The sequence below is a fragment of the Narcine bancroftii genome, chromosome 4 (genome assembly GCF_036971445.1).
Source record: "Narcine bancroftii isolate sNarBan1 chromosome 4, sNarBan1.hap1, whole genome shotgun sequence".
Lineage (NCBI taxonomy): Eukaryota > Metazoa > Chordata > Chondrichthyes > Torpediniformes > Narcinidae > Narcine > Narcine bancroftii.
This window is the reverse complement of record NC_091472.1, coordinates 98,047,372-98,073,365: the sequence shown is the minus strand read 5'-3', so window position 1 is coordinate 98,073,365 and position 25,994 is coordinate 98,047,372. Positions and strand designations below refer to the sequence as shown.

General features: G+C 39.9%; 1 protein-coding gene across 2 annotated transcripts in view; it reads left to right on the top strand.

Annotated features, from left to right (window-relative positions):
* The window catches only part of unc93a (unc-93 homolog A), a 70,012-nt gene that overhangs the window by 39,718 nt on the left and 4,300 nt on the right, over positions 1-25,994 (top strand). For both annotated transcript variants that reach the window (XM_069932144.1, XM_069932146.1), the window contains exons 5-6: positions 2,628-2,839; positions 16,941-17,076. In XM_069932144.1, coding sequence (XP_069788245.1) covers positions 2,628-2,839; positions 16,941-17,076 — 348 coding nt within the window. The remainder of the gene's footprint in view (positions 1-2,627; positions 2,840-16,940; positions 17,077-25,994) is intronic.

Genomic DNA, 25,994 nt, shown 5'->3' with positions numbered 1-25,994 from the left:
CAGGAGTTTGCGGAGGTTTGATATAACAATGGAAACACTGGCAAATTTCTGCAGATGTGTGGTGGAAAGTGTGTTAATTGGCTGCATCATGGTCTAGTACAGGGACACTAATACTTCTGATCGAAAAGCCATAGAAAATGTAGAGGACACAGCCCAAGACATCACAGGCAAAACTCTCTCCACAATCAAGAGCAACTCCAGGGAATACTACCGTCGGAGAGCAGCAGCAATCATCAAGGATCCACGCCACCAAGCACATGCTTTGTCTCACTGATGCCATCAGTAAAGAGGTATAGGTGCCACAAGACTCACACCATCAGGTTTAGGACCAGCTCAACCCCTCCACCATTAGACTCCTCAACCTCAAACACAATCATTTAAGGACTCTTACTTTTGCACTTTAATTATTTTTTTAATTATTTCTGTATTGCAGTTTGTTTACATTTCTTTATTTGTTTATGTATGTATCTTCCTGAGTACAGTTTTGCACTACTAATAAGTGGTAATTCTGCCTCACAGGAAAAATAATCTCAGGATTGTCATGGGATGTCATACATGAACTCTGACAATAAATCTGAAATTTGAACTTGATCAATTCTTTGTGAATTCAGATCTTTTCCTAACTCCTCAGTAATTCTCAGACACAGTGTTCTTCTACGCAACACTAACTTTATAATCTGGCAGCCTTGTTAAATCTCTGTAATCTTCTTTGGATGGAAATTTTTCCTTTGTAGTTTAAGTCTAAAAGACATTGGAGTTGCAAACCTTGTATAATGTTAGTAATATATTTGTCTATTGTTATGAACCCGAAGGACTCAAAATCCAGTCGCAACAGAAATTCACCAGGACAATGGCTACTTTAACAAAAATGGCTTTATTTTCTTAATACAGATAATAAATCAATATTTAACTTAATTACTATCAAGTTATTTAACTTAACCCCCCTCCTAATTCTGTCTTTTTTCAAGCTGGTTCTTTTTCACTGTTCCCTTCTCCAAGTTCATTGGCATCAGGCAGTTTTCAGTACTGTGCGCACAAATAAACACTCATTATATTCAACAGACTCTGGTGCCTTAAGTTGTTACCAGTTAGGAAGGTCTTTGGTTGGTGCAGAGAGATGTTAGATGAACATGCAAACTGATTTCCTTCAGTCAGCAACCAAAGTGTCTTTCTGAAGAAATGTGCCTTCTTTCAGGTTACTGCAAAGAGTTCTTCTTTTCCCTATTTCGGGAGTAACACAACAACCAGCCACTACAGAGATTTTGAATAGGCTGAACTCAGAACTCCAAACCCATCTTGACATAGGGTCTTTAGCAGGCTTTTCACTTTGCCAGCCTTTCACTGACTGCAGCAGCTTTCATCTCCCTCTCTTTCCATTTGTTTTCTGTAACGTGATGTTTGCTTGTGAAAAGTGACTTAAACTACCTAATCTTGTTCCCCTTTTTAAACATATTTTATTAACTTATTCTGTTACACCGTAATCAAAGTAGAGATGCTTTCTCAGTACAAGATGAAGGTAAATTGCATCTATTGATGACAGAGATAAAATTATTAATTGTGATAGCTCATTGCTTTTAATGGAAGCTAATTCCACACAGTAACCATATTTATGTGGATAACTTTCTAACACTCTGTGTCTAATTTCATGCTTCTTTTCTAAGAATCTATTCTCAATAGAAATGATACAAGTTCTCACTCTCTGTTGCCCATCAATTCCCTCAAAAATTCTGAAAAAATATCACCAACTATCTTTTCTATGTGAGAATTTGAATGCTACCAATATCATTATTACTTACTAGGGTGATTTCAGGGATTTACTGTGGCAATTAATTTTTTTTTCCCGGCCTTGTTCCCCATTTCTATTCTTCTCTACCATGGTTTTCCTTCATCTTTATCAATTCTTGGAACGTGTAACACAAGTCCATAAATGAAATTACTCAACCAGTGATCCATTCCTTCATTGTATTTATGTATTCAAGTCTTCAAGCAGAAGTGGTCATTTATATTTGAGAGACTTGTAGAAAGTTAGTGTTCTAAGAAAATCGAGAACACCTCTTCTGATTTAATTTTTTTTGTTGAAAGTGATAGAATACAACAGAACAGCATTCTGACTGCTTCTTCTCAATGAAATCAATACCCCAACATGAATCATGTTGTACAGTTTCAATTCCAAATATTTATGAAATTCATAACTATATTGTTTCACTTTAGAATTAAACTGGCATGCTACATTCTTAAGGAGTTTCTTCATTTATAGTGCAGATTGCATTGTTTACTTACATTGAATGTGTCCCTAATACAGTCAGAAGATCTGCACAATACAGCAATGAGAGGGATCTAAGATGCCTTTACCAATTATGGGTATTACATCAAGGTTCAGTGAACATCCTTGGATTACAAAACATGGCAATTATCAACAATTTGTGAAGAGTGGCCCTTGCACTGAAATATACGCAAGTTTCTTACTGAGTCAGACTCAGTATATACATCTCTGTGAATGGTCAACAGGACTCAGTCCCACAATCAAAATTTTCTGCTCAAATCAAAATTATGAAATGGTGGAAAAAAGTGTTGCCGATTTTTATATATATGCCTGCTTTTGCTAATGCTGTTTTTCCTTCTGGTAGCTGTTGGTTTAGGTGGAGTGATCTTTGTTGCTATTTTTCTGGATCAGCTTGATAAGAAAGAAGTGAATGACTTCAAAAACCAGAAGATAAATCTGTGTACTCATTTGGTAGCTACGTTTACACATCTAAAGGATAAACGACAGATTCTGCTCATTGTCATGACAATGTACAGTGGATTTGAACAGGGTTTCCTTGCAGGTGATTATACAAAGGTAAGAGCATTAAAAATACTTCCAGTGATGTACTAAAGCATCCTAAATGCATTAAAGATGCACTAGAGCTTTTGCACTATATGCAGGACTTTCAGCTCAACTCATCCATGCCAACATCTCTGAGCATAACCATTAGAACCATAGAACACTACAGCACAGAAACAGGCCCCTTCTAGTCTGTGCCAAAATATTTTTTTTGCCTAGTCCCACAGGCTGCACCCAGTCCATAGTCATCCATACCTCTTTCATGGAAGTACCTGTCCAAATTCTTCTTTAAAAAATTAAGCCTACATTTACCACCTCAGCTAGCAGTTCATTCTACACTCCCACCACTCTCTGTGTGAGGAAGTTCTGCCTCACGTTCCCTCTAATCATTTCCCCTTTCACTCTTAACTCATGTCCTCAGATTTGTATCTCATCTACCCTCATTTACTGTCTATCCCCCTCATAATTTTAAATACTTCTATCAAATTTCCCCACTTTCTTCTACTCTCCTAACCTATTTAATGTTTCCTTGTAACTCAGTTCCTGATGTCTGGACATCAGTGGGGGCGGGGGGGGGGGGGGGGGGTTGCTGTTGCATGCCGACAAAGAGCACCACTTTTATTGCATCAAGCATCACTAGACATTAATGACGCTTGACACACACTAGTGACACAGGAAGGGGCGAGGATGGATCTGATGGCAGGTGATGGCTGCAACTGTATTAGGGGCACAGCACCTTGCTTTGGGGGGCAATGCACTCTTTCCATCTTATTGATAACATTCCTGTAGTTAGATGACCATAATTGCACATGATACTCCAAATTTGGCCTCACCAATGTCTTATACAACTTTACCATAACAGCTCCTATACCCAATACTTGATTTATGAATGCCAATATGCCAAAAGCTCTCTTTACAACCCTATCCACTTGTGACACCACTTTCAGGGAATTATTTATTTCCATTTCCAGGTCCCTCTGTTCTACCACACTCCTCAGTGCCCCATGTCCTTTCTTGGTTTGTCTTTTCAAAATCCAATGCCTTATACTTATCTGCATTAAATTCCATCTGCCATTTTTCATCCCATTTTTCCAACTGGTCTAGATCCCTCTGCAAGCTTTGTAAACCTTCTTTAGTGTCTCACAATGCCTTCAAATCTTAGTGTCATCTGCAAACTTGTTGATCCAATTTACCACAATATCATCCAAATTATTAATGCATATGGCAAACAACAATGGTCCTAACACCAATCCCTGAGGCACACCACATGTCACAGGCCACCAGTCTGAGAAGCAATCATCCACCACTACTCTCTGGCTTCTCCTGTCCAGCCATTGTCAAATCCAGTTCACCATGAATACCTAGCCTCGGAACCTTCCTGACAAATCTCGATGTTGAACCTTGTCAAAGTCCTTACTAAATTCAATGTAGACAACATCCAAAACCTTTCCTTTGTCAACTTTCCTTGTAATCTCCTCGAAAATCTCTGTAAGATAGGATAAACACTACCTACCACACAAAAAGCCACGTTGACTACCCTCAATCAGTTTCTAGCTATCTAAATAATTATATATCTGATCTCTTAGAATACCTTCCAATAATTTAACTACTACTGATCTCAGGCTCACAAGCCTATAATTTCCAGGGTTACATTTGGACCCCTTTTTAAAAAAAAAGAACAGCATGAAATACCCTCCAATCCTTCAGACCACACCCATGGCTAAGGACATTTTAAATATTTCTTCCAGGGCCCCTGTAATTTCTACACTAGCCTCCCTCAAGGTCTAGGGTAATATCTTTTCAGGCCCTGAGGATTTATCTACCCTTATTTGCTTTAAGACAGCAAGCACTTCCTCCTCTTTAATCTATATAGGTTCCATGATTTCACTGCTTGCTTTCCTTACTTCCCATGACTCTGTGCCTGTTTCCTGAGTGAATACAGATGAAAAAACATTTAAGATCTCCCCCATCTCTTTTGGCTCAATACAAAGCCAACCTCTCCGACCTTTAAGGGGACCAATTTTGTTCCTTATTATTCTTTTGATCTTAATATACCTGTAGAGACCCCAATTTATTTCTTGCATTTTTTATACTCCACGAGTACCTTATTTGCTCAACATTGCCTATCCCTGTTATACACCTCTCTCTTCTTTCGAACTAGATCTCCAATATCCCTCAAAACCAAGTTTCCTTATGCCTGTTATCTTTGCCTTTATTCCTGACAGAAACATGCAACTCTGCACTCTCAAAAATTCACCTTTGAAGGTCCTCCACTTACCTTGCACATCCTTGCCTGAAAACAACGTATCCCAATCTGCGCATTCTAGATCCTTTCTCATTTCATCAAAATTAGCCTTTCTCCAAGTTAGAATCTCAATTTGAGGCCCAGACCCATCCTTCTCCATAATTAACTTGAAACTAATGACATTATGATCCCTGGACCCCAAATGTTCCCATACTTTTGTCACTTGTCCTATCTCATTCCATAATAGGAGATCCAGTATTGCACTCTCTCTAGATGATACCTCTATATATTGATTTAGAAAACCTTTCTGAACATTTGTTAAACTCCAAGCTATCCAGCCCTTTTACTGTATGGGAGTCCCAGTCAATATGTGGAAAATTAAAATCCCCTATCACAATCTTATGTTTCCTACAGCTGTCTGCTCTCTCTCTACAGATTGCTCCTCCAATTCTCATTGAATAATGGGCAGTCTAAAATACAATCCCCATGAGTGTGGTCACATCTTGCCCACACCTCAGCACCACCCAAATAGCCTCAATAGACAAGCCCTCTGGTCTGTCCTGCCTGAGCACAGCTGTGATATTTTCCCCCACAAACAAAGCCACTCCTCCCCCCTCCCCTGTTCTATCACGTCAAACCAACAGAAGCCCAAAACATTGAGCTGCCAGTCCTGCCCCTCCTGCAACTGTTTCACTAATGGCCACAATGTCATAATTTCACATATTAATCCATGCTCTAAGCTTGCCTGCCTTCCTTAAATAGATGCACTTTAGAAAATTTCCACCATGTACAACCTGCGGGCTTCTAACGGTGCATGTAATTTTCACATTATCTTTTCTCTCCTCAATTCCTCCATCTGCTCTGGCACTCTGCAAATCTAGTTTAAACCTACTGGAGTAGCACTCGCAAACCTTTCTGCAAGGATATTAGTTTCCCTCCAGTTCAGATGCAAACCATCCTGCTATTCCCATCAGGTCTCACCTTCCCTGGAAGAGAGCCCAATAATTCAGAAACCTGAAGTTCTCCCTCCTGCTCCATGTCTTTAGTCATGTGTTAAGCTGCATTATCCTCCTATTTCTAACCTCACTAATAAATGGCATGGGTAGCAATCCTGAGATTACAACACTGGAGGTCCAGTCCTTCAACCTAGCACCTAACTCCTTGAACTCTCCTTACACATTATTGGTCCCTATATGGACCCTCCCTCCTTAGAATGCCATGAAATCGATCTGAGATATCTCAGACCCTGGCAGTGGAGGCAACATACCATCTGGGGTACTTGATTTCTTCTACAGAACCTCTCATCTGATTTCCCCCAACTATGGAATCCCCTATCACTACATTTTGCCTCTTCTCCTCCCTTCAGCCACAGGACCAGACTCCGTACCAGAAAGGTGGCTTATGCTTAGTAGGTATTTCTTCCCCCCCACCCCCCCCAACCAAAACAGTTTCCAGAATCCTGTTCTTGTTATTGAGGGGGATGGCCACAGGGGTGTCCTGCAATGATGCCCTTCTCGTTCCCTCTCCTGACTGTTACCCATCTACCCTGCTCCTGCATCCTAGGTGTGATAGTTCCCCTGTAACTTGATCTCTCTAATTTTCTCCAAACTCAAGCAAGACACAACATCCTGAAACCAGTGGAAACGAGTTAGTGACATGCTGTCTTTCCACCTTATCAAAATTGCTTGTCTGGCCATCAATGAAGTAAAAGCTACTCTTCTTTGAATTGAAATCAAGGAAATCCTCTCTTCTAGAGAATATCCTAACAAAGCAATGAAAGGACATGGTTCTAATTTAATCCTGTGATAGATTTTTAAAAGAACTATCCCCAAAATTATTGTAGTTCTGGACACTCTCAGAACATATGAATCAGAGAGGCCTCAAACCAATCAGGTTCTAAGTGCTGCTTTGCCCCTTTTAAAATTTTAACTGCTGCCTGAACTCTATTGCTCCATTCAGTTTCTTCCTCCATTCAGCTAAACAATTCCTCCAACCATTGGCCCATATTCCTGTAAAACTTTCCTATCCATGTACCTGTCCAAGTGTCATAAATATCATAATTATACTTTCTTCTACAGCTTTCTCTGGCAGTGTTCCATATATGCAGCATCTGCACAGAAAAAGTAGCCCCTCAGCTCCCATATAGCAATTACAGCATAGAAACAGGCCAACTTGGCCCTTCTAGTCCAAGCCAAACACCCACCTAACCCCACTGACCTACACTCGACCCGTAACCCTCCATTCTTTTCCTGTACATATAGATATCCAACTTCTCCTTAAATGCTATTATTGAGCATGTCTTCCACTACTTCATCTGGAAGCTCATTCCACACATCCACCTCTCTCTAAGAAGTCCTCCCTCATGTGTTCTCCAAACACTTTTGCTCCCTAACACTCAACTCTTGTCCTCTCATTTGTTTCTCCTCCTTTCTTAAAGGACAAAGCCCCTCCGCGTCAATGTTAACTATAGCCCTAATAATTTTAAATATCTCAATCACATCCCCTCTCAATCTTCTACGCTTCAAAGAATAAAGACCATACTTATTTAACTTTTCCCTATAACTTAGACCCTGTAACCTCAGCAACAATCTAGTAAATATTCTCTGCACTTTCTCCACCTTGTTGAAAACTTTCCTATACTTTGGTGACTGAAACTGTACACAGTACACCAAGTTTGGCCTCCACCAATGCCTTGTACAATTTTAACATAATATCCCAGCTCCGATACTCAATGCTCTGATTTATAAAGGCCAACATACCATAAGCTTTCTTCACCACCCTATCCACATGTGACTTCACCTTCAGGGAACTATGTATCATTATTCCTAGATCTCTTTGTTCTACTGCATTCTTCGATGCTCTACCATTCACCGTGTAGGCCCTATTTTGATTAGCCCTACCAAAATGTAACACCTCACACTTATCTTCATTAAAATACACCTGCCATCTTTCAGTCCACTCTTCTGGTCTAAATCCCTCTGCAAGCTTTGAAACCCTTCTTCACTATCCACAGCTCCAACTATCTTAGTATCGTCTGCATACTTACTAATCCAATTTCACACCCCATCATCTAGATCAGGGGTAGCCAAACTTGCTTAAAGTAAGAGCCACAAATGATAAAGCTCAGATGCTTGAGAGCCGCAGGATATGAACAAAATTCACACATACATTTTTATTGTTACATACACATTTTGTTACAAACATTTTACATACATTTTAAGAAATGCATATTAAATGCAATAATATTTATTCATGCATGCAGTTTTTAAACTGTTAATTTTGTATTAGTTTCAGTAATCACGAAGACACAAATATTTAAAAAAGGTAAAAATTAAAGATATTTTGCATCAGATTTCCACCTTACAAAATTAGTTTTATTAATCGGAAGGGCGAGAGACTAGCGGCGCGAGTCGGGCAGGCGAGGGGAGGGTCGAAATTTATAGAATATGCAAATTTTCCATGAGCCGCATATTAAAGGACAAAGAGCTGCATGTGGCTCGTGAGCTGCGGTTTGGCCACCTCTGATCTAGATCATTAATGTGTATGACAAACAGTAATGGACTCAATACTGAATCCTGAGGTACACCAAGAGTCACTGGCTTCCAATATGACAAACAGTTATCTACCACTATTCTCTGGCATCTCCCATTGTTGAATCAATTTTACTATTTCAATGTTGATATCTAATTATTGAACCTTTCTAACTAACCTTCCTGAGAAACCTTGTCAAAGGTCTTACTAAAGTCCTTATATACAACATCCACTGCCTTACCCTCATCATTTTTCCTGGTAACCTCCTCAAAAAATTCAATAAGGTTTATCAAATATGATCTTCCCTTCACAAATCCATGTTGACTGTTCCTAATCAAACCCTGCCTATCCAATATATATGTGTATGTATGTTACTTTACAAGCACAGCATGAAATTTAGAAGGCAAATTGGATAGAACATAGAATGAAGAACATTACAGCACCATCTCTAAGAATACTTTCCATTAACTTACCCACCACTGACGTCAAACTTACAGGCCTATAATTACTAGATTTACTCATAGCACCTTTTTTTAAACAATGGAACTACAAGAACTACCCTCAATCCTCCGGCACCATTTCCATTACTAATGACATTTTAAATATCTCCATCAAAGCCCCTACTATTTCAATACTAACCACCCTCAAGGTTCTAGGGAATATTTTGTTAGGACCTGGAGACGTCCACCTTTATTTTCTTTAAAAGCGCCAATACTTCCTCTTCTTTAATCATCATAATTTCCATCTCTTCCCTATTTAATTCCATGACTTTACACAAATCAATATCCTTCTCCTTAGTAAATACTGAAGAAATCTCCTCATCTCTTTTGTCTCCACTCATAGCCGTCTACTCTCATCCTCTATGGGACCAATTTTATCCCTCACTATCCTTTTGCTCATAATAGATCTGTAGAAACTCTTTGGATTTATTTTCACCTTACTTGACAAAGCAAACTCATATCGCCTCTTAGCCTTTCTAATTTCCTTCTTAAGATTATTTTTACATTCTTTATATTCATCTAACACCTCATTTACTTCATGCTGTCTATACTTTTTGTACACCTCTTTTTCTGAACCACATTTCCAATAACCCTTGAAAACCAAGGCTCCCTAAAACTTCTCCTTTCATCCAAACAGGAACATACTGTCTCTGTACCCTTAAAATTTCACCTTTGAATTCCCTCCTCTTTCCTTCTACATCCTTCCCATAAAACAATTTATCCCAATTCACACCTTCCAAATCCATTCTCATCTCCTCAAAATTAGCCTTTCTCCAATCAAAAATCTCAACCCTGGGTCCAGACCTATCTTTCTCCATAATTATTTTGAAACCAAGAGTATTGTGATAACGGGTCCAAAAGTGCTCCTCAACACCAGACCCATCTCATTTCCTAATAGCAGATCCAATACTGCTCCCCTTCTCTAGTTGGTACCTCTATATATTGATGTAGTAAACTACCCTCCACACATTTAACAAACTCCAAACCATCCAACCCATTTATAGTATGGGAGTCTCAGTCAATGTGTGAAAAGTTAAAATCTCCCCCTCTTATTCCCCTAATTCTATCACAACTGAAGCAACGAAAACCTGGTATGTTTAGTTGTCAATCACACCCCTCCTGCAGCCATGTTTCACTAATGGCTACCACATCATAATTCCAAGTATTTATCCATACTCTAAGATCATCTACTTTTCTCTCAATGCTCCTAGCATTGAAATAAATACATTAAAAAAAATCTCCTTTCCTTCTAACCATAATCCAACTACCGTCCTCCTGACTCTTAAGTATCACATTATCCCTATAGCTATTATCTATTACCTCCTCGACCTCCTGAATGCTCCTAAGCCCATCCAGCTCCTTTTAAATCCTTCACCTCTCACTTTAAACGTGCCCTTTATGTTAAACTTCACCACCCTGGGGAAAAGAGCCCAACTATGCCCTTCATAAATTTATATATATTCTTTTACAATTCAGTTTCCTTTGCTGCAGAGATAAAGCTCCATCCCATTCATCCTCTCCTTTTAACTCAAGCTCTCCAGTCCCAGTTACATCCTACTTATTTTATAACTGTAAATTGAACCATTATTAAAATGTCACTAAAAAAGTATTTTTCTACTGTTATAAGGAACTATATTTTTCAAGTTGGTTAGATGGGGTGGTTTAAGATTAATAGTATTGTAGTTTCTCCATGTTTAGTTACATACTTTTATCTTCACCACTGATTGATCCAATGAATTCTGCAAATCATGTTGCAGATATATCAGAGCAAATTATATGAAACTTGCAGATGGAATAAAGAACTCTAATTTAGTTCATTCAATGATTATTTGCATGGACAATAATACTTAATACTGATTCTATCTTGGGTATCTGAAAAAATGTTGAAAAATAACATTCAGAATAAAATTAGCCAATGAGATAATGTTAATGGAACCCTACAATGAGTCACAAAATGTGTATTACATAGCACTGCTAAGTAGTACAATGCTTTTACAATTTGTCAAACACTCACCCCTTTTAACATATGTAGAATTAAACTCCAGAGATAGGAATTCATAATTCAAGAACAGCAGAAAACATACTTGTTTTTATGATTAATGATAAGGACCATATTGTATAAACTAAGCTTGTTAGGAACTGCAGCTGGATGCTCTTCTTACAGATGAAGTCATTATGGATACTGCTGGCTTCCTTGATGACCCACATTTTGTAAGAGGAGCATTCTCTTGACTTGGCTGCCATTCCCATTGTTTATGACTAGATGAACAAAATATATATATAAAAAAACCTGCCCTTAACCGTGCCTACCTGCTAATCCTTTTTGTTCCTCGAATAGGATGGCCCTTTCTAACTTCAACTCAGACTATTCCTCACCTCTTACTTGTTCTCACCGAAGCCTGTTGAGCCAAAGCCTTGCCCACTCCGACAATGACCACTCCCCCTTTGTCTTCAACTGTTGAACTCAATTGCCCAATCAACTACCATCTCCTGAGTGTTTCCTTTCTCAACCCCTTTCTTCAGATTTCCAATTTATTGTCAGAGTACATATTTTTTTTTGGAATATTTTATTTTGATTTTTTTCAAAAATATACATAGTAACATTTACAATATATTAAACTTTTCTTACAAACACAACAAAGCAAAAACAAATCCCTCCCTCTTTCCCTCTCCCCCCCCCCCCCAGCCATACAGATCCGTTCACTGTCAGACCTTATATATATTTTGAGTATATAGAGGATATAGTAAAGAGGGTTGGTGCGAGGACGCAGCCTTGCTTCACGCCGTTGTCAATGGAGAAGGGTTCAGAGAGCACATTGCTGTATCTGACCCGACCTTGTTGGTTTTCATGCAATTTTTTTCAACGATGAAGACGCTGTTTACATCCGGTACTGCACGGATGGCAGTCTCTTCAATGTGAGGCGCCTGCAAGCTCACACCAAGACACAAGAGCAACTTGTCCGTGAACTACTTTTTGCAGATGATGCCGCTTTAGTTGCCCATTCAGAGCCAGCTCTCCAGCGCATGACGTCCTGTTTTGCGGAAACTGCCAAATTGTTTGGCCTGAAAGTCAGCCTGAAGAAAACTGAGGCCCTTCATCAGCCAGCTCCCCATCATGACTACCAGCCCCCCCACATCTCCATCGGGCACACAGAACTCAAAACGGTCAACCAGTTTACCTACCTTGGCTGCACCATTTCATCTGATGCAAGGATCGACAAAGAGATAGACAACAGACTCGCCAAGGCAAATAGCGCCTTTGGAAGACTACACAAAATAGTCTGGAAAAACAGCACCTGAAGAAACACACAAAGATCAGTGTGTACAGAGCTGTTGACATACCCACGCTCCTGTTTGGCTCCGAATCATGGGTCCTCTACCAGAATCACCTATGGCTCCTAGAATGCTTCGATCAGCGCTGTCTCCGCTCCATCCTCAACATTCATTGGAATGACTTCATCACTAACATCAAAGTACTCGAGCTGGCAGAGTCCGCAAGCATCGAATCCACGCTGCTGAAGACCCAATTGCGCTGGATGGGTCACGTCTCAGAATGGAGGACCATCGCCTTCCCAAGATCGTGTTATATGGTGAGCTCTCCACTGGCCACCGAGACAGAGGTGCACCAAAGAAGAGCTACAAGGACTGCTTAAATAAATCTCTTGGTGCCTGCCACATTGACCACCGCCAGTGGGCTGATATCGCCTCCAATCATGCATCTTGGCGTCTCACAGTTCGGTGGGCTGCAACCTCCTTTGAAGAAGACCGCAGAGCCCACCTCACTGATAAAAGACAAAGGAAGAAAAACCCAACCCCAACCAACCAATTTTCCCTTGCAACCGCTGCAACCGTGCCTGCCTGTCCCGCATCGGACTTGTCAGTCATCAACGAGCCTGCAGCAGACGTGGACATACCCCTTCATAAATCTTCGTCTGCGAAGCCAAGCCAAAGAAATATAGAGAATAATTGGAGAAACTATGTTTTTGTATGTATAATAGTTATTTTTATAACTTTTTTTTTCCTTTTTATTACACTGTATCTGGGCCACTACATGATCCAGGAACAGCTGCCAGAGCTTTAAAAAGTGTGTCATATTTTTAAAAAAGGTTGTATGTGATTTATTTCCCCCACAGGTATACAGCTATTCATTTCTGCAGCCCATCGTGCTACAAGGTCATCGTGATACATTTCTTTTTGCTTTTGCCAGTTTTAAAAAAAAAATGAGATTTTATATTTGATTTTGCTCCAGGTCACTCGTGAAGACCACTCCTGTTATCTTGGTTAATTTTTTCTGTTATTTCTTGCCAAAATGGCCTCACCTTCATGCATGATCATGTGGCATGTAGAAAGGTTCTGGTCTCAATCCCACATCTGAAACACATCTTTGAAATTTCAGCTTTTGATCTGTGTAACTTTTGTGGGGTAAGATATAATTTGTGTAAACGATGCCGCTTTAGTTGCCCATTCAGAGCCAGCTCTTCAGCGCTTGACGTTCTGTTTTGCGGAAACTGCCAAAATGTTTGGCCTGGAAGTCAGCCTGAAGACAACTGAGGTCCTCCATCAGCCAGCTCCCCACCATGACTACCAGCCCCCCCACATCTCCATCGGGCACACAAAACTCAAAACAATCAACCAGTTTACCTATCTCAGCTGCACCATTTCATCAGATGCAAGGATCAATAACGAGATAGACAACACACTCGCCAAGGCAAATAGCGCCTTTGGAAGACTACACAAAAGAGTCTGGAAAAACAACCAACTGAAAAACCTCACAAAGATAAGCGTATACAGAGCCGTTGTCATACCCACACTCCTGTTCAGCTCCGAATCATGGGTCCTCTACCGGCATCACCTATGGCTCTTAGAACGCTCCACCAGCGTTGTCTCCGCTCCATCCTCAACATTCATTGGAGCGACTTCATCCCTAACATCGAAGTACTCGAGATGGCAGAGGCCGACAGCATCGAATCCACGTTGTTGAAGATCCAACTGCGCTGGGTAGGTCATGTCTCCAGAATGGAGGACCATCGCCTTCCCAAGGTCATGTTATATGGCGAGCTCTCCACTGGCCATCATGTCAGAGATGCACCAAAGAAGAGGTACAAAGACTGCCTAAAGAAATCTCTTGGTGCCTGCCACATTGACCACCGCCAGTGGGCTGATATCGCCTCAAACCGTGCATCTTGGCGCCTCACAGTTCGGCGGGCAGCAACCTCCTTTGAAGAAGACCACTGAGCCAATCTCACTGACAAAAGACAAAGGAGGAAAAACCCAACACCCAACCCCAACCACCAAATTTTCCCCTGCAACCGTGTCTGCCTGTCCCGCATCGGACTTGTCAGTCACAAACGAGCCTGCAGCTGACGTGGACATTTACCCCTCCATAAATCTTCATCCGCGAAGCCAAGCCAAAGATACTGAACCAATCCATATCTTGCATTTGTAATTGATGTCATGCTGTCCTTAAACCAATTTGACCAGCTTATTTCTGAAATCACCACACCTAAGTCCAACTCCCATCTTTCCCTTGACCTCTGTAACCCTGGTTTTGCACTTTTGCTTTGGAGTCCATAGTACATTTTGTAATAAATTTGGGTGTATTCCCCATTCAGACCATTCATTCAGTTTCACTAATTTCAGGTGGGGTCAACATTGGTCCCCATCTTTCTCTTAAGAACTATCTAAGTTGGAAAAAACAGAAGGTCCAATTGGCCACTCCATATATGTCCTAATTGTTCAAAGGACATAAGAGTTCCTTCAGTGCAACAATCCTTAATATATCTTATACCTTTGTCATATCACAAATTTAATATTCTATTGCCAATGTTCATAGGCAATAACACATTTTTACACAATGGTGCTTTTATTGATATCCCTACTTTTTTCTCCTATACATTCATTAATTTCTTGCCACCTTCTATTCATATGTATTAAAATGGAGTTATCTGTCTTTTTCTTTAGTGATCTGACACTCCATTTATAGATAAAGTCCTTTGTTTCCCTCTCCTCCTTTGAGTACATTCCCATTTTAATCCAAGACAGTGGACTGTCTTCAGAGAAGAAGGCTGCAAGAAATCTTGCCTGTGCAGCAAAGTAATATTTTTTGAAATCTGAGTGTCTAAGTCCTCCTAGCCCATAGTCCTATGTCAATTTTTCCAGTGCAATTCCTGGTACCTTATTATTCCAATAGGAACTGTCTAATATGGTTGTATAGTAGCTGAAAAAAAGTTTTTAGGTAAAGGAATAAGGCAGCAATTGAGAAAGGTATTGCAGTCTTGGCATTACTTACATTTTGATGCAGTTAACCCTTCCCACTAAAGTAATCACTAAGTCTCTCCATTTCTGTAGATCTCTTCTATCTTCCCAAGAAGAGAAACACAATTTAGTTTGGATGGATTTTGTAAGTTATTGTCAGTTACTAGTCCAAGATATTTTATTCCACTCATCTTCCATTTAAATTTACTTCCTTTTTGGTATCTTTCATATTCAAAATTTGTTAATCGCATTATCTCACTTTTATCCATATTTATTTTGTAGTCTGATATTCTTCCATATTTTTCTCGTGTTCCTTGTAATTTTTCCAAAGATTTGGCTGGGTCTAATAGGTACAATAGCGCATCATCGTCAAATAGACTGATTTTTTTGTTCTTGCCCATGTTTGAAGCCATTTATATACAGATCCCTTCTTATTATCTCTGCCAGTGGTTCAATCACTAAAATATAAAGCACTGGGGACAGTGGACATCACTGTCTACTCGATCTACTCAAGTGGAATACCACCAACATCTGATTATTTGTTATTATTTTAGCTTGTGGTTTATGGTATAAACCTTTTATCCAATTTATAGGTGTTCTGCCTATACCAAATTTTTCTAGTGTTTTAAATAAAAATGGCCACTCCAAATGGTCAAATGCTTCCCCCCCCCCCCCCCCCATCTAAGGAGACTGTAATACTTGGAATTCGTTCAGATTTTTCCTTGTGTATTATATTAAATAATATTCCTAGTCTATTTGAAGAATGTCTTCCTTTAACAAATCCTGCTTGATCCTTATGTATCAGTTTTGGCAAGTATTGACCTAACCTATTAGCCAATGCTTTCACTGGTATCTTATAAACAGCATTTGACAGGGATATTGACTCCCTATTCTTTGTTGGTAACACTGTAAAATCGCGATTGAGAATGATTCCAGGAGGGTCTGTGTTTCCACTGCTTGGTCCAGGACATCCATTAACAAAGGTATTAATAATTCTTTAAATTGTTCATAAAATTCAAGTCCATCCTCCCCCAGTGATTTATTAGCCTGTAGGATGCCCAAGGTCTTTTTGATTTCTTCCCTTGTGAAGGGAATAGCTAATTCTCTCCTTTCTCTTTCTTCTAGCTTTGGAAGTTTGACATTTAACAAAAATTCTTCCATTTCATTCTCAACTCCTAGTAATTCTGAATTGTATAATTTTGTGTAACATTGTCTAAAAATGTAATTAATTTCTCTTTGCTTATACACTAGGATATATCTCTGTTTTCATAGCATTTATCATTCTTGATGACTCCTGTTTTAATCTGCCAAGCTAAAACTTTGTGTGCACGTTCACCTAACTCATAGGGTTTGTTTTTTTAAATATAGTTTTTACTGTCCTATATGTTTGTATTGTATCTTAGCTTTTTTATTCTCTAGTAATTTATATTCTTCTTGTAGTCCTGTTCTTTGATGTTTTCAATTTGTAAGTAATATGTATTTAGAATAGTTGTAGTTTTCTCTACAATTTCCAAGAGAATCAACAGGACTCTATTTGAATATTTATCTTCATATATAAATGCATGCTTTTATATTCTATCCACAGGCTTATGTTACATGTGCTCTTGGAATACAATATGTTGGCTATTGTATGATCTGCTTTGGTGCCTCTAATTCCATTTTTTCTTTGACTTTTGGAAATATATCAAAATACACTGGGCGCATCCCACTATTCTTCCTTGGTGAGTTCATTTTTGTTTTAAACTGGCAAAATTCAAGTGACTATTTGAAGACTAATCCATCAAATAAACTGCTCTTACTAGTCATCAAATGTAGTAAATCGTTGTTGACTGACAAGAAATTACTTTATTGGTTGTATTCTGTTTATTACTTGATCTTATGAATGAACCTTCTCTGTGAGGATAATAGAGAAAGAAACAAGTAATGTGGATAGAAACAGCTTCAGGACAAGGGATAGAGGCAGCAACGTGAAGAAGAGGATTGTGTGCGTCCAGAAAATAAATTATCATGATATGGATGTGTCCTAAGTTGAGAATGTTGTGATGTTGGTCACAAGGGAGGCTAATGAGATAAAGCAGAAAAGAAAAAAGTAATAATCTATGGCATATTTAGTTGGGCCTTTTGAAAAGCTGAAAAACTACAAATGCCAAACTGTGTAGCTTTGGAATGATTGGAGATTATTCCAAGAAAGTTCTTGTCAGTAAAATTAAATAGATGACTGTGTCTATCCAAATCAAAAAAATAACTACCCAATCTAAAACAACTTTTCAATGATTCTACGACTTGCAGGTCAAGGCTCTCCAAGTGTACATCCAAGCACTTCCTAAATATGGTGAAGGTTTCTGTTTCACTACATTTCCATGCCTGTTCTTATAATCCTTTACCCCTTTAAACCAAAAAAAAAATTTGAACATATTCAATGGCTCAATTTCCTCAACTTCACATTTCCACGAGCCATGGTAACCTTTCATCTCCATGCTCAGCAAGCATTTTCCTTACATATATCAATGTCCCTGTCCACATTGCCCTTTGATGAAGAGTTCCAAAGTATCATAACCCTCCAAAGGAAGAAATTATCATCTCAATCTTTAATAGGTGACTTCCCCTAGTTCCAGAAGCATCCTTTTACCATCTACCTTGTTAAGCCCCCTCAAGTCCTCTGTACTTCAATAAGATCATTATCATTCCCTATAAAATATATTCCTATAAAGATTTCTCAAATCTTCTCCCTGCTCTCAAATTTACTTGGCCTATTTTGGACATTTCATTACTCTTCCGAGATCTTTTGGTCTCTATCTCCAGAGATCAACTCAACATATGCTACAAAACCACCAACTCCTACAGCTACCTAAATTATACCTCTTCTGACGCAGTTTCCAGGAAGAATGCCATCCGTTTCTCTCAGTTTCTCTGCCTTAGCCTCAAGATGTGACCTTCAATTCCAGTACACATGCAGTATCCTATTTCAGTGACCACAGCTTCCCCTCCACTGTGGTCAATAGAGCCATCTCCTGTATTTCCTTGTCCTCACCTTTCACCCCACCAGGTTGCTAATTCAGCACATCATTTTTTTTCCTTTCCACCCACCTTTCTGTAACCCCTGTACTTTCCACTAGAACCACAAGAAGCACAGCACTTGCTCTTTCACCTCTCCCTCACCATCACCCAGAGATCCAAACAACCCTTTCAGGTGAGGCAAGATGCTCGTGCACCCCCTCCAACCTCATCTACTACATTCAGTGCTCCCAATGTAGTCTTCTCGATATTGTTACGGCCAAACACAGAATTGGGGACTCCTTGCAGAGTATCTGTGTTGTGTCTGCAATGGCCATCCAGACCTCCAGATTGCTTCTCATTTCAACTGGCCCTTCCATTCCCACATCAACCTGTCCATCATTAGCCTTCTCTACTGACAGAGTAAGGCTCACTGTAAGCCAGAGGAACACCACCTCATATTCCAGTTAAAAAAAAAACCCACAGAAATACTGGAAGAACTCTGATGGTCTTGCAATGTCCGTAGTAGGTAAAGATATATTACTGACATTTCAGGCCTGAGCCCTTCAACATATAAGCAAAAAACAGGAAGCCATTTGAATAAATACTGAAGAATGGCAGGAGGAGGACTCCAGACCAACAGTAAAAATGACAGGGAAAGGAGTCCAGACCATTGGTATTTTGGAATTTTCCAATTTGAGGTCATGAATCCCATCTCTCTTCTTCACAGATACTTCTCGTCTTCATTTACACAAAAATGTTGGAGAAACTCAATAAGTCACACAGCATGTGAGCAAAAAAGAATGTAGATTTTCTTCAGCATCTGTAGATTTTCTTGCTTAACTTCTTCCCTTTCCTCCCTTCCTTCTTTGGGTCCACCAGGTCCTATCTGTCCTACCAGGACAGGTCTCATTACACCACCATTATCATCATTCATCTCTGTATATCACTCTGCTCCACCCTGTATTAGACATCTTCCACCTGACACTTTTGTTTCTAGTTACCTCTCTCCCTTTGTATGGTGCCTGCAAATTAAATACCTTTGTTTGTCATCTAATCCTTGCCTATCTCACACCCATAACCCTCTATTTTACTAATGTCCACCTGCTTGTCCACAAGCCTTTTGAGTGCCCCTATTGTCCACCCTATCAATGCCCCTCATAATCGTATATACCTCTATTAAGGTACCTCTCATCTCTCATTGCTCCAAAAAGTAAAGTCCGAGCTCTGTTAACCTTGCTTCAAAAGACAAATGCTTCAATCCAGTCAACATCCTGGTAAATCTTCTCTGCACCCTCTCCAAAGCATCTTTATTCTTCCTGTAAACCAGAACTGACCATAATTTTGTAGAGATACAACATTATCTCTTAGCTCTTGAACTCAATCCCCCAACTCATTATTAAGGCCTGCATAACATATCCCTTCTTGACCACTCTTTCAACTTGTGCAGCAACCTTGAGGGGTCTATGGACCTGGTCCCCATGTACTTCACCTTCAAATTCAACCTTCCAAAGTGCATCACTCCACATTTAAACAGATTGAACTCCATCTGCCACTTCTCCACCCAACTTTGTATCCTTTCTATATCCTGTACAGCTAGAACAACCTTCCACACTATCCACAGCGCCTCCAATCTTTGTATTATCTGAAAACTTACTGACATACCCCTGCACTTTATCATCCAAATCATTTAAAAAAATCACAGAGAGCAGGGGTCCCAGAACAGATCCCTGTGGACCTCCATGAGTCATCGACCTCCATGCAGAAAATATTCCAACTGCTACAACCATCTGCTTTGTGCAGGCAAACTAATCCTGAATCTAAGCAGCCAAGGTTTCTTGGATCCCATATCTCATGATTTTCTGAATGAGGCTACCATGAGAAACATCTTACTAAAATCCATGTAGACTTTCATCAATTTCTTTCATCATCTCCTCAAAAAACATAATTAGTCTTGTAAGGTATTACCTGCCCTTCACAAAGCCACACTATCCTTGAGACGACTACGCCTCTCCAAATGATCGTAAATCTTGTCCCTAAGAATGCTCTCCGGTAATTTGCCCATCAGTGACGCAAGACTCACTAGTCTATAATTCCCAGGATTCTCTCCCTTACCTTACTTAAATAAGGAGACTATATCTATCATTCCCCAATTCTCCAGTGTCTCTCCTGTAGCCAGCGAAGATACAAAGATCAATGCCCCAGCAATCTCTTCCCTTTCTTCCTGTTATAACATGGGGTATATCCTGTCTAGTCTAAGGAACTTTAACATGTGAATATTTTTAAGAAAATCCATCATTTCCTCTTTCTTAACCTCAACATGTTCACCTTTCACCCTCAACTCATGTTCTTTAGCTCTTGTATCACCTAACCTCAGTGGAAAAAGCCTGCTTGAATTTACTTTATCTATACCCTTAATAATTTTATATATCTGCAAAATCTCTGCTCATTCTTCTAAATTCCAAGGAAAAAAGTCTCAACTTGGTTAACCTTTCCCTGTAATTTAGTTTCTCAAGGTTTACATCCTTGTAAATCTTCTCTACACTCTTTCAATTTTATTGATCTCTTTCCTATAGTTAGGTGAGAAAAACTGCACACAATACTCCAAATTTAGCCTCACCAATGAAATATACAACCTCATCATAACACCTCAACTCTTGTACTCAATACTTTGAATGATGATGGTCAACATAGCAAAAGCTCTTTTTACGACCCTATCTACCTGTGACATCACTTTCAAGGAATTATGTATCTATCTTCCCTCTGTTCTACTGCACTCCTTCGTGCCATATTTTTTTACCATGTATGTCCTACCTTCATTAGTCCTTCTAAAATCCAACACTTCACACTTGTCCACATTAAATTCCAATTACCATTTGGCAGCCATTTTACCAGTTGGTCCAGATCCCACTGCAAGCTTTGAAAGCCTTCATTGTAGTCCACCATACCTCTAGTTTTTGATCAATCTGAAAACCTGCTGATCCAATTTACCACATGTAGTGTAGATTGTCGAGAGTCATGTAGCCTCTCAGTCTGGAACTTGGTGGGAGTGTGGATTGTGAGGACAATGTGGCCTCCATCTGAAATCTAGTGGGAATGTGGATTGTGAAGAGTCATGTGACCTCTCTGGCTGGAGTCTAGTTGGAAGTCACCTCACCTGCCAGTCAAGGGTTAGATCTTCCCACAAGTGAAGCTGATGCACGATTGGTTCTCTCAGGTCATGTGGATGGGTCTTGCATTGAAAAATCCAAGCATGTGCAGTCTCTGCACTCTTTCTCTTTTGCTTCATGGAGAACATCATGGAACTCCAGGCTGCAGGCCACAGGCAGCTCCAGAGGGATGAATACAATTGGCCTGTCCCAGACCCAAGCCGTGGGCAAAGCTGGAAACTAGATTCATTTGATATACTTGTTAGTTGTAATTAATTTACTGTTTGTTAGTATGCTGTGCCTGGTAGAGATAGAGCGAGCCAATGATGCTGTGTGTTTAACCTTCGTGTTCCTCATTGGGAATTGAGAATGTTCAGTAGTGATTTGTTTGCACCTGATGTGCAGTTATTTGTGTATTATTCAAGGTTAGTCTGTGTGAGTGTGCACCTTTTCATGAATTCCCCTGTCCATAAATAAAGCCCACAGTTTGTTGATAACATGTGTCTAGCCTTGATTCTCTTGAACCCATCAAACGTATTCTTGAACACAACATTCCACATTATCATCCAGATCTTTGATACAGATGACAAACAACAATGGATCCAACACCAATCCCTCAGGCAGACCAATAGCCACAAGCCTCCAGTCAGAGAGGCAATCATCTACTACCACTCACTGCTTTCTCCTGCAAAGCCCTCATCCGGTTGCAGATTGGGAGATCGCTTCCTTTGGCAAAGTGCTCCCTTTGTGGCCTTCTCTACATTGGAGAGCAGGGGTGGATTAAGCAAGTGTAGGGCCTGTAGCATATGTTATAATGACCCCCCCAACCCCAAATTAAAAAAAAATATACATAAATATTAAAACATCTAATAGTTTAAAAGGGAGAATGAAAGGGGCAAGTAGAACACCAAATACCAGGGAAAGCTAAATTCAGAGGAGAGAGATAATCTCAAAGCAATAAACATAGCAAATGCAGCCAGAGGCCTCGCGCATTTTATGAATGGATAAAAAACTTGCGTGAGTGTCAGTGACTTGAGGGCATAGATCCTCCAGGCCCGGCTTTCTGGCAACTCGGAGAAAGTCTGCCATGGTCCATTCTAAACACGGGACAGCAGCGTAACAAACCGCGTGCAATTTGTTTTGGAATGACAGAGTGAGGTGGTGTGCATGTGTTTTAAGTTCATCAGGCAACAGGCGGATAAATTATTTTCCCTTAGGAAATTGGCTTATTTTAGCTGCTTCAAAACAAGTGAGGGGAGAGAGAGTAATTAGAACACAGCTCATCCAATTAAATTCCTTTTTTTTTTGCAAGTATTCATTTGTGTAGAATCTCAATTATTTTTATTTCGAATCAAAGTTGATAACATTTTTATTCACCCAACCTTGCCAACCTCATTTATTACCTCTTCAAAACAATTGAACTTATTCCTAACAAAATGATCCTAGCTTTCTCAGATCTCGACATATGCAATGATTACATCCATGATGAAAGGTTATAATTTTTGCTACCACCCCTTTAAGCTTTCATATTTCCCACCATTTCTTCCCAAAACCCAAACAGCCATTATATAACATAAATAGTATTACACTTTCATGGAAATATATTTTAATATACCTGACACCATCACATTCATCCACTACTATAACATGAAAGTGGAGCATTGTGATATCTCATGGCCACTGCACAAATTATTCAACCAGTAAGCAGTCTTGTCAATATGACTTTTCACATGAGGTTTTGATGGGTTGACATAAAAATGGAGAGGACTAACATTTCATTCAGCAAAGATTTTCCAGGGAAGGGTGTTGAAAGTGATTTTTCATCCATATTTGGGCTGGTCTATACAAACAGCATCTCCATTGCCTTCTTAATAATTCAGCAAATTGATTAGTTCGTGGGGCAATAACAAGGACCACTGAGTCAATCACTCTTACACCCCTCGAGCCAATAAATCTCGTGACAGTTCCTTCAGAATTATTCGGTTGCTTATTTCCAAATAACAGTTTAAGCAAAGAGAATTGATCAAAATTCCAAAGCACAACTGAGAATCCTACAGCACTTCATAATCGCCCCACTGACATAAGCATAAAACTTCAATAGGCACTTCTCTGGAAGAAAAAAGTATTACTGTGGGAATGGAGGATAGGGTTTCAGGAGACTAAGGCTATCTTCTGCAACTAAAGCTTCTCATCCCATTGAGAAACACCATCTGAGGCATCACAAATTGTGCAGCGGTTATGAGATACCACACTCCCATAGTCTGTGTTAATAACCCCGATTAAAGGTGATAACTGGCTAAAATTGCAAACCTTAAACAGATTGAAAGTGATTTTAGCCATTATCACCTTTAATTGGGGTTATTAACACAGACTATGGGAGTGTGGTACCTCATAGTCACTGTACAAAGATGAAAATGTTGACGTTAAACACCCAGTCAGTCATTCATAATTCATAATACATAAAGTAATAGAGCAAGTCAGCAAGTATTTGCCATGGGGTCCTTGAAAATACAGGGCCCATAGCATATATTACTTTTGCTACTATGTTAATCCGGTGCTGCCAGAGAGACTGGTCACAGATTGTGAGATTGCTTTGTTCAGAAAAGTGCTCCCTTTGTGGCCTTCTCTACAACAGAGAGACCAGTCACAGATTTGGAGATTGCTTCGCTCAGCACCTCTACTCTGTCATTTCTGACTACTACCTCATCCTGAATACTGAGCGATCGAGCCTTCTTATAGACTCTGATCTATCACCTGAGTAAATACAAATGCAAAAAAACACAATTTAAGATCTTTCCAATTTCTTTTGGCTCCCTACATAGCCGACACTGTGATATTCAAGAGGACCAATTTTGTCCCGTACTATCCTTTTGCTCTTAATATATCTGTGGAACCCCTTAGGACTTCCAAAGCAACCTCATATCTTCTTTTAGCCCTCCTGATTTCCTACTTAAGTTTTTTCTTGCATTTTTTCTAGCTTTTTAAAAAAATATACTCAAGTTCTTTCTTTGGCTTGGCTTCGCGGACGAAGATTTATGGAGGGGTAAACGTCCACGTCAGCTGCAGGCTCGTTTGTGGCTGACAAGTCCAATGCGGGACAGGCAGACACGGTTGCAGTGGTTGCAGGGGAAAATTTGTTGGTTGGGGTTGGGTGTTGGGTTTTTCCTCCTTTGTCTTTTGTCAGTGAGGTAGGCTCTGCGGTCTTCTTCAAAGGAGGTTGCTGCCCGCCGAACTGTGAGGCGCCAAGATGCACGGTTTGAGGCGATATCAGCCCACTGGCAGTGGTCAATGTGGCAGGCACCAAGAGATTTCTTTAGGCAGTCCTTGTGCCTCTTCTTTGGTGCACCTCTGACACGATGGCCAGTGGAGAGCTAATTTGCACTTTAATGCCCATACCTCCTACACTCCTCTTTTTTCTTCTTAATCAGATCCTTAATCTCTTTCAAAAACCAAGTACCTTGTGTCTATTAACTTTGCCTGTAATTCTGACAGGAACAATTTTGTACCCTCAAAATTTCACCTTTGAAGGCCTCCCACTTACCAAGCATACTCTTGACAGAAAGCAAACTGTCCCAATCCACACTTACCAGATCCTTCCTCATTCCTCAAAAATCGACCTTTTTCCAATTTGACCAGAGGACCAGAATTATCTTTTTCCATAATTATCTTGGAACTAATGGTATGATGATCACTGGACCAAAAAGGCTCCCCTACACACACTTTCGTCACCTCGTCACCTGTACTGTCTCATTCCCCAAAAGATCCAGATTTGCACACTCTATATTGATTTAGGAAACATTCCTGAACACATTTGACAAGCTCTAACCCATCCAGCCCTTTTACAGTATGAGAGTTCCAGTCAATATGTGGAAAATTAAAATCACCTACTATTACAATTTTGTTTCCCGCAGCTGTCCGCAGATTAGCCCTTTGAATTCCTGCTATTGTGGGTGATCTCGAATACAGTCCCATTAATGTGGTCATCCCTTTCTCATTTCTCAGCTTCATCCTAATAGCCTTAGTAGACAAGCCCCTCTAATCTATCCTCTCTGTCATGATATTTACTTGGTCAAGCAATGCCACCCCTCCTCCTTTTATCCCTCTCCCCAAAAAACATCTGAAACAAATTAGCTCTGGAACATTGAGCTGCCAGATCTGTCTCTCCTGCAACCACATCTCACTAATGGTCACAATGTCATAATTCCATGTACAAATCCATGCTCTAATCCTGTCCGCCTTTCCTACAATACTCCTTGCATTGAAATAGATGCAACCCAGAATATTATTCCCACCACACATTTTGATTCCTGTATTTGTATGCAGGCTTAACCATCTTCTTCCACAACCACTCTGCTATCAGCTCTGACACTTTAGTTCCCACCCTCCCCTGCAAATCTAAGGTTTCTAAAGTTCCTCCAGATTATTTTTTTACTCCTGATTCCAGCATCTGCGGTCTCTCCTGCGTCTAACATTTGTCATTCCTTTGAAAGTGGAAT